At 48.0% G+C, this 10,188-nt stretch overlaps 1 protein-coding gene across 1 annotated transcript; it reads right to left on the reverse strand.

The window, feature by feature from the left end:
- Positions 1–919: 919 nt before the first annotated feature.
- On the reverse strand, positions 920–2,930 carry Rhov (ras homolog family member V). Its single transcript, XM_021194286.1, has 3 exons — positions 2,621–2,930; positions 2,394–2,452; positions 920–2,214 (listed from the first exon to the last, which is right to left on the reverse strand). The coding sequence occupies exons 1-3, from the start codon at positions 2,826–2,828 to the stop codon at positions 1,771–1,773; spliced, it is 711 nt and encodes a 236-aa protein (XP_021049945.1). The 5' UTR covers positions 2,829–2,930; the 3' UTR covers positions 920–1,770.
- Between the last annotated feature and the right edge of the window lie 7,258 nt (positions 2,931–10,188).

A 10,188-nucleotide genomic window follows, 5' to 3' on the forward strand; every position in this document is an offset into this window, starting at 1 on the left:
TCTCTCTCTCTCTCTCTCTCTCTCTCTCTCTCACACACACACACACACACACACACCTGTAGATTCCTGGAGAGGTGCCTAGCAAGTGTCCCAGGTGTCCCTCAGAAGTACTTCTCTAGAATGCCACCTATGCACCTAACTCTATGCTGTTCCTCCAACCGCTCAGTTACATATTACCTCTTTTTGTCTCCAGACCACAGTTTCCTTAAGGCAAAATAAGTTTTGTTTTTCCCCAAAATACTCTTTAACATGCCTCTTAGTTCCAATCCTTGGATTCCCATTTCCCTCCATGCCTTCTGCCAGTGAACCCTCATGGACACAAGATTCCTGGGGCCAAACCTCTATTTACATTGTCCACAGTCAGCACCCTAACCTGCAGTAGGTATGTATGGCCAAGGATGAAGACTGGTCCAACCAACCCAGGCCACAGCTTTGGCCAGTGGTTGAATTTTAAAGCTGTATAGGTTTTCCTTGGTATTCAAACTGGGGTGACATTCCCCAGCCAGACCCTGGGTCCTGAAAAATGGTTCAAAGTATAGGAGCAGAAAAGCTAGAGGGCTTGAGATTGTCCTAGAGCCCCAAAGCTGAGCATCACACTCTAGAAAGGAGGGGGAGAAGGGAGGGGCCCCACCTACCTGATGAGGTCATGGGAAAGCAGCTCTGGCGCTGACACCTGGGGAAACCCGTTTCCAGGCTGCTTCCCACGCTAGCTCTCCTGGGAACCAAGTAAACCAAGCCCCAAGCAGGGAGCCCCACACCTGTTCCCCCTTGTCCAGTTCCCATCACACTGTCCCATCTGATCCAGCCCCCACCCTTCAACCAGCCTCGGTTCCCAATCCATCTACCAAGGCTGTCAGGCCTTGGCAAAGGTTATGAAGGGGCATTGGGCTGACCACTCCAGGAGACCACAAACAGCAGCTTGAGAAATGGAAGGTTTTATTTGCAGACTGTATAGCTCACCTTCTAAGCTATGACCTTGGGGAAAGGGAAGATCCCTGCCCCTTCCTCCTTCAGGCTCTTACCTGCAGCTCCTCCCCCTCCCTTTGCTGGGCCTTAACTCTCACTTCCTGCCCCTCTGCTAGCCCAGCCAGTTTGGTCAGTGCCTGGGGAGCCCTGAGACCCAGTTCTTCCCAGGGAGCAGTCCTGTCCTCCCTGGCCTTGGGGCTCGAGGGCAGCCCAGGTGTCAGCCTTCTCCACAGCCGTCCACCCTTCTCTCTTCCTGTCTTCCTCCTTACAGGCCCAGGCCTCTAATCTGCCTCCTGTCCACCACTCGCCTCACTTTGTTTTCCCTCTCAATCTCTCACTGGCCTCTTCTTCATACCCCATCTCAAACGACTCCAAATCAAGGCTGCCCAGCCGCCAGCCCTGCAAGATGCCCCACTGTTTGCCTTGATCCTCGAACCTGTGCTAGGAGAGGGGGATGACCCCGTGAGGGGCCTGCATTCAGCCAAACTGACCTGTGGCCCCAGGATAAGAAACTGAGAATTACATCCCAAGCTGCTCAGCGGCACTGACACTGATGGAGCTATCCCATGAAAATCAAAGTGCTGGGATTTTCCTGTGAGTCTTGACCAAAGAAATCCAAATCGGGCAGCCCCTGCACAGACAGAGCTCACCCTGGCTTACCAGGGTGTACAGCTTTGAGGCCCATGTGCCCTGTGTTCAATAGAGAACTGAGTTCCAGGGGTTGGCCAGGCCCTGCCAGTACCCGATGTTTCAGGGTCCGGAAGTCTCAGGCCACCGGCCTATCTCTTGCACTGCCATAGCTGCTCACACAAAGCAGAAGAACTTCTTCCAGCGACAGCGAGACAGCGTGCGCACACCTTTCGCGTTCAGTTTTTTCTCCAGGCGGGCTTTGTGCTCAATGGCACTGAGAATGGCCGAGTCGAACACCTCCTTCAAGTTCTTCTGCGTCAAGGCCGAGCACTCAAGGTAGCAGCAGGCACGGATCTTCTCAGCCAGACCCTGGGCTTGAGGTTGGGGTACTGGGCCCTCCCGGCCTCCTTGGTCCAACTGAATTAGTACATTGACATCGTCCCTTAGGTCAGCCTGAGTGCCCACCAGCAACACGGGTGCTTGGGGGTTGTGAGTGCGGATCTCGGGCAGCCATTTTTCTGTTATGTTTTGGAAGGAGCTGGGCTGCACCACGCTGAAGCAAGCCAGAAAGACATCGGTGTCCGGGTAGCAGAGAGAACGTAGCCGGTCAAAGTCCTCCTGGGGTGGCAAGGCTAGTTGTTAGCAACATCATTCCCTCCACATTGGAACCAGAATCTGCTTCTCCCTTGGGGGTGGAGACCTCAAAGTGCTAAAGCCCAAGTCCTGCTCCATTCCTACTCCATGCAGGGATCCTCCCAGCCTCCAACCCTCTCCAACCCCTTGCCCAAGATTCTCACCTGCCCTGCGGTGTCCCAGAGCTCAATTCGCACAGGGGCTCCATCGACCAGGACTTGCACTGCAGAGTTGGGGAGGGGAAAGCATGACTTAGGCACAGCATCCTCGTCCAGGCCTCACCAGCGCCACCTCCGGGCCTGCTCCCGGGGTCTTCCATACCCTCCCGCCAGCAGACTACTGAATGCACAACCCTACCCAGCCTCAGGGGCCCCGGGGCTATAGAACATACCGGAGAAGGTGTCCAGTGCTGTAGGCCGATAGCGCGCGGGGTACCCATTGCAGGTGTAGCTGACGATGAGGCTGCTCTTGCCCACCGCGCCATCTCCAACCAGCACGCATTTGATGCCCAGCTCCGGAGGGGCGCTGCGCCGCCGCGGAGGAGGGGTCGAGGCCGGGAGAGGCGGTGGCTCGGCCTCGCTTAGCTCCCGCGGCGGCATGGTCCGCTCCCGGGGTAGCAGAGGGGCCAGCCCGGACCAGGCTCCGCGGCGCTCGGGGAAGCAGGTTCCGCAGCCGGACGCAGACAATCTGTCCAAGCTGGGCACGCCCGCTAGAGGCTGACAGAAGGTATATATGTTGGGCCCCGCCCACCTCATCTGCATGTCCCTAGTGCCCCGGACCCCGCCCATCGACCTGGAGCCTCCCTCTGCAGAACACTCAGAAAAAAAAAAAAAAAAAAGCAAGCATCCAGAAAAGGAAGGAATATGAAAACCAGGCTTCACGAAGGTACAAGGACAAGACCGGGCATATGATATTTTGGTAAATCCACAATTTATTGTTAGTAGGAAGATGCAACTACAGAATCCATAATACTGTATGTTCAAATTAAACACATCACATTCATCTTTTCTAACAATACACACACACACACACACACACACACACACACGTACAAGTATTAAACATCAGAATAGTAATTTTATTAATAAAGTATTTTTTAATCTACTGAGATTGAAGCTGAGAATGTAGCTCAGAGTGATTGCCTAGCATATAAAGCCCTGGGTCTGATCCTAGTACCCTGGCTTGGTGGTGCATTCCTCTAACCCCAGCACCCTAGAAGGATCAGGAGTTCAAGGCCATCTTCTGTGATACGGAGTCAGATGGACTACAATGTGAGACCCTGTCTCAAATAAACAAATACCATGGCATGGTGCTGGTCCACATCTTTATTCCCAGCACTGGGGTGGCAAGAACAGAAGGATCTTGTGTGTTTGAGGCCAACGTGGTAAGTTCTAGGCCAGAAAGGGCTAGAGTGAAACTGTCTCAAAACAAAGAAACAAAAATATATATGCACACATATATTATAGGGGCTGGTGATGGCATCTATGGTAGAGTGCCTGCCTAGCCCTATGTTTAATGTCTAGTTATACACACACACACACACACACACACACACATAAATGGGCTGGAGAGATGACGGATGGCCAATGAACTTCTATACAGATATGGAGAGATGACGGATGGCCAATGAACTTCTATACAGATAGAATAGCCATTCAGACAAAAGGTGTGGAATTTCACAATGGATTTTATACTGTCATTATCAAATATATTTTGAATTTTTTTTTTTTTTTTGGTTTTTCGAGACAGGGTTTCTCTGTATAGCCCTGGCTGTCCTGGAACTCACTTTGTAGACCAGGCTGGCCTCAAACTCAGAAATCCGCCTGCCTCTGCCTCCCGAGTGCTGGGATTAAAGGCGTGTGCCACCACACCCGGCTATTTTGAATATTTTTTAAGACCTATTTTTATGTTTTATGTGTATAGGTGTCTTATCTGCATGTATGTCTATGTACCACATGTATGTAGTACATAGACATACAAGGAGACCAGAATAGAATGTCAGATCCCCTGGAACTGGAGTTACAAAAGGTTGTTAGCGGTTATAAGGTACTTGGAACTAAACTCACATGTCCGTTGCAAGAGCCACAAGTGCTCTTAACTGCTGGGACATTTCTTCAGTACCCCCACCATACATTTGAATATTTATAAATTTCCCAAATACCTTCTATTGTCCTTTTTAAGTAATGATTTTACTTGTAATTAAGTGTATCTTACATGGTCATGAATATGTGCCTGAGAGTACAGTGCTGAGGAGACCAAAAAGAAAGCCTGGGACCCCCTGAAGCTTGAGTTACATAGGGCTATGCAGTTGCCTGCCTGAGTGCTAGGAACAGAACTCAGGTCCTCTAGAAGGGCAGCATGCATCTTTAACCACTGAGCCATCTCTGCAGCCCAGTACCTAATCTTATCACTATCATAAAAGCCCATCATTACTATCCTTTTGCAGATGCTGTTTCTGGGCCACCTACTGTCCGTGCCCTTTAAGGAACTTACAGACTCAGCCTTAGGAAGGTCAACTAGAGAGCAAATTAGAGAGTAGCCAGGTACTAATTTGGTCTCTACTGTAGCCAGAATAAGTGACACTAGGCTGAGGACCCTGTCTCTGATTCTAGAAGCAGCGTTTATCTCGGTCTGCACAAAGATCTCAGAGACACGTTCACACAGGCAGGAAGGTATTCATGAGTTTGGGACAGGACAAGATGCAAAGAGGTGAAGCAGTGAATAGTAAAGAGATATCTAGTACACTAGCTATCTAGCCTGACATGGTGGCACTCATCTGTAATCCCAGCACTTGGGATGCTGAGGCAGCAGGATTGCTATAAAACAAAGCCAGATCTGGGTTCTACTCCCAGCAAGACCTAAATCTGGAGTGAAGGCACACTCCTATTCCTAGTGCTTAAAAAATCAACAGCAGAGGCCTGAAGAGATGGCTCAGAGGTTAAGAACACCGACTGCTCTTCTGAAGGTCCTGAGTTCAAATCCCAGCAACCACATGGTGGCTCACAACCATCTCTAATGAGATCTGATGCCCTCTTCTGGGATGTCTAAAGACAGCTCCAGTGTACTTACATAGAATAAATAAATCTTTAAACAAATCAACAGTGCATAGTGGCAGACACTGTTAACCCAGCACTCAGGGCAGGTGGACCTCTGTAAGGCTGAGGTAAGCCTGCACTGCCGCATACTGAGTTCCAGGCCTGCCAGGGTTACACAATGAGACTTCGTTTCAAAATACTAAAATAAAGAGGTGGGGGCAGGCAGGGGGCTGGAGATATGGCTCGGTGGTTAAGGGCACTGACTGCTCTTCCCCAGGTCCTGAGTTCAGTTCCTATGGTGGCTCACAACCATCTTCTGATGTGTCTGAAGATAGCAACAGTATAGAGGCAGGAGCATCAGAAGTTCAAAGCCTCCTTTGAACTCTGGCCAGCTCAGGCCAGCCTGGGAAATATGAAAAGCTGTCTCAAAGGGGGAAAAAAGCCAAAAAAAAAAAAAAAAGCTTTTTAAAATGTAAATTTAAGGGTGATACTTTTAATCCTTTCTGCAGACATGTAAATAACACACTAAGGGGACAAACATGTCTGTTAGGCATGAGTAAATGTTCTACTACATTAGTCTGAGACTTATTGGTCTCATGGGTGGAGTTATTTCTGACCGAGGTCCCTCTGTCTAAGCTGGTTTGGGTACAGTCCTGTCAGCAAGAGGGGGAGGGAGGAGACAACCCCGGGGAGCTGGTGAGTCATCTATTTCTCAGCTGAGGACTTGGGGCTCTGGCTGCTACTTCTGGGGAAGTCCTCTTCTTGGAGGTGTTGGGTTGTGGTGTCGGAGTTGTGTCTTCCTGCCAACTTGATGCATCCACCCCAACTTCCAGATGTATTTGCTAGGATTACATCTTGGCACTAAAATTATGTCTTGGATAAATGGTATTTTCTAGGATCATCAGGAAATAGACAAAAGGAGCCTAGAACGTATGTGTACAGAAAGTAAGGAGGTGCTAAACAGACAAACATGACAGGGAAAATGTAAATCGTGCATATGAACAAGAAGTCACTGGAAGAGTCTGTGATGGTCCAAACTGAGATATCTGAACAAGGTAAAGCAATATTATAACGTAGTATAAGACAAATATTTATTAATTCATACCTACAAATAATTTATAAATAAATTAAGGTGAGGATAAGAATTTCAAATAATGTTTTTTCAATCCTTGGCCTTGAAAGAGACAGGAAATAAATCTTTATATATATATATATATTATATATATATATATTTTAAGATTTATTTATTTTATGTAAGTACACTGTAGCTATCTTCAGACACTGCAGAAGAGGACGCCGGATCTATTTACGCATGATTGTGAGCCACCATGTGGTTGCTGGGAATTGAACTCAGGACCTCTGGAAGAGCAGTCAGTGCTCTTAACCACTGAGCCATCTCTCCAGCCCCTTTTTATATATATTTTTAGAGGTAGTGTGTCACATAGCCCAATTTGGTGTTGAATTATCTATGCATTAGAGAATGGCCTTGAACTCTTGATTCTCCTGCCTCTGTGTCCCAGGTTCTGTGGTTATAAACTTGTACCATCATACCTAGACTAAACACCCACTTTTTAAAATATACATGTACACGTGTATGAGTAGATACACACATGTGTGTGTGGGTGGAGGTTGGAAGACATCAGGTATTACCCACAGGAACACTGTCTACCTCCTATGGAACTTATTTCTCATTGGTTTACTGCTCACCAATTAGGCTAACTTGACTGGCCATCAAGTCCCAGAGACTGATTACCACCTGGCATTCATATATGGTTCTGGGGCTGGAATTTAGGTCCCTGTGTTTATAAGGCAAAAGCTTTACCAATGGAGCCAGGAGGAAGAGGCAGGGGGTTATAAATTCAACCCAGGATGAACTATATAGCAAGTCTGTGTCCCAATAAATAAAAACAGGGCTGCGGGGGTGGTTCAGTAGATAAATGCTGCTGTGCAAGCCTGATGACATGAGTTCAATTCCAAGAGTCCACCTAAAAGTAGTTGGCTCTTCAACATACACAAAGCACTGCCTGCCTGCCTACCCCCCCTCTCTGATACACACACACACACACACACACACACACACAAAGAAATAAAAACAGAAAAAATGGTCAATATGCCATATTAGTGTAAGATATTCATAATTAAAGTAACCTAGATGTGGGGGTACATAAAAATGCCTCAGACAACCTTTCTCAATTCTTCTGTTAATCTAAACTCTTCTAAAACAAGCAGCATCTTAAACAAACAAACCCACTATAGTCCTGATACTGACTTACAGAAACAACGTTTTGCTTCCAGAATGTTCAGTTTAGTTGTATGAGGCTCTAGACTTGTAAAAATGCCCTGACTGATAACAAACATAATAACGGAAGTGAGGTGTGTGTGTGTGCTTGTACATGTGGGGTGCCACTACCCAAAGGCACAAGCACTCCCACACCAAGTAAACTAAGACATACATCTAATAAAAAGAAAAATTACATTAAAAAGGGGGAAAGAATGATATATTTAACACTTATTTACCAGCATTTTAATGACGGTGACGGCAGTGATACAGTCATTGGGTACAAATGACATTTTCCAGTTAACTGGATCCGGAGAGCATTTGGCGTTACATTTGGTGCACCATGTTACTGGGCATTGATGGTGTCACTGTGGAACCCTCTAGCTCTCAGCCCTCCCCCCTTCTCTGGGCTTCTGTCCTGTCCTTCTGCTTCCTGTGGGCAGGTCCTTCACCCTTAGCTTCCACTTTTCTTTTCTCTGCAGCCCCCTCTGGCCAGCCAACCTCAACTGATAATATCCGCCCTGATCTCTAAGCGTCCTTAAACCCCGCCCAATACTATTGAAAGGCTCACCAAGGGCTGTCACTTAAAATGCTCAGCCAGCCAGGGTGGACGCTCACTCCTGTGAGGCTATGGAAGGCTTGCTAAGCCCAACCTGGGCTACAGAGTAGGGCACGGTCTCAAAAAAATCAAATCAAATCAAATCAAATCTGGGCCTTGGTGGCACACAAGACCCAGCACTAGGGAGGCGGAAGCAGCCAAGACAACCAAACCAACCAACCAACCAACCAACCAAACAAACAAACAAGTAAATATTCTTTCCTGGGCATCGGCCCATGTGGCAGAGGGACAGGTTTTAATGCTCTAGCAACAAGGCCGTTCTGCGGTGGCCCAGTGGCCCCACGTTATCATGGCCTTGCGCAGAAAAGCATTAACATTTCCCGAACTTTCTACACATCTACACAAACAAGTGGCTAAAGTCGCTACCGTGCCTCAGCCTGGCACCACGTTGTCCCTGTGAGAGGCCTGCTGCCACACGGGGCCAGGCAAGGCCAGGCCGCCCTGGAAGGGTCTCCGGCCTCTGTCCCTCCAATGACAAAAAACACAACAAAACAACAACAAATCGCCGGGTGGCGGTCCCCGCTGGTCTCAGGCTGGGCGGCCTACCTGGGACGTCGAGTTCATCGCACCTCGCACCACGAGTGTCCGAGCCAGGAGCTACCGCCACGACCGAAGTAAAGCCAACGTGAAGCAAAGCGGAAGGAAAAGGTGGTGAACCGGAAGGAATCGTGGGGCCACGGAACCAGGGGAACCCGGGGAACCTGGGGAGGAAACCCCTCTGCTTCACAGAGGCCCTCAGGACCGACGTGTGAGCCCTAGATGTGCCTAAAACCAGCCTCATCCAAAAGGACTCCTTTTAATTAACTCGGGTCTTTATTATTTTTGACTATTGCTAAAACTATCTTCTCAATTTTACTGAGTAGGAAGAAACATGGTAGCCCAGGATGGCACGGAACTCACTGTGTAACCCAGGCCAACGGCAAATTTGTGACAATCCAGTGCTGGGTTCATAGACATGGGCCACCCACCTGGCTCTCAGCCCTTTCTTTCCAAGCATCCGACTTTAACCTTTCCAGTGTTCTTTAATAGCCTCTCTGCCTTGCTTTTGTTCCTCTCTAGTGACCCTGAGCTTCCTGTCACTCTCCCACTCAAATGCTTACATCAGAGAGTGTATGCCGGTCAGCTTGACATCTCAAAACCCCAGGATGGTTTAACACTCAACGGGATGACTGAAAAGAGTTTCTTTTTATTTAATTTTATCCGTGTATGTCCATTGGTGAGAAGGTGACAAGTGCCCTGGAATGGGAGTTAACAGACAGTTGGGAGATGCTTTGTGGGGTTGGGAATTGAACCTGGGTCCTCTGGAAGAGCAGCCAAGTGCTCTTAACCACTGAGCTATCTCAGCTGAGTATTGTTGTGTTCTCCCATAATCCCAGAGAGGTGGATGCAGGAGATCAGGAGTTCAAATCCAGCTTCAGTCCCATATCTAGTTCAAGGCCAGTCTTGGTTGTATAATGAGTTTGAGGCTGTCGTGACTTCCTGTCTCAAAACAATATGGAAAAAAAAAAAGGAAGGGGGGGGGCAGTGAGATGGATCAGTGGTGAAGAGCACTGGTTGCTCTTGGAGGGGACCAGGGTTCAATTCCCAGCACCCATATGGTTGCTCACAACCATGTGTAACTCCAGTTCCAGGGAATCCAATGCCCTCTTCTGGTCTCTACCGGCACTGGACATGCATGTGGTTTACTTACATACATATGTGCAGGTAATGCTCATCCACATAAATAATGAGAAATCTTAAAAAAAAAAAAAAAAAAAAAAAAAAAAAAAGAAAAGAAGGTGGGGGTGGGATTGGGGAGCGAGGGCTCAGCTGGTAAATGCGCTTACCAGAGACACCTGATTACAGGAGTTTGATCCCTGGAGCCCACTTTAAGGTGGAAGGAGAAAACCAACTATATGAATAAATAATAAGTAATTTTTATAATAATAAAAGGTTAAAATTTAAAACTAAAACTTGAAAGACAGAAAGAGGGAGGATGAAAGGGGGTTCACCAAGATGGCTCAGGGAGCCTTTCCTCTGGCGGCAGC

Source organism: Mus pahari, chromosome 3, assembly GCF_900095145.1.
Source record: "Mus pahari chromosome 3, PAHARI_EIJ_v1.1, whole genome shotgun sequence".
Lineage (NCBI taxonomy): Eukaryota > Metazoa > Chordata > Mammalia > Rodentia > Muridae > Mus > Mus pahari.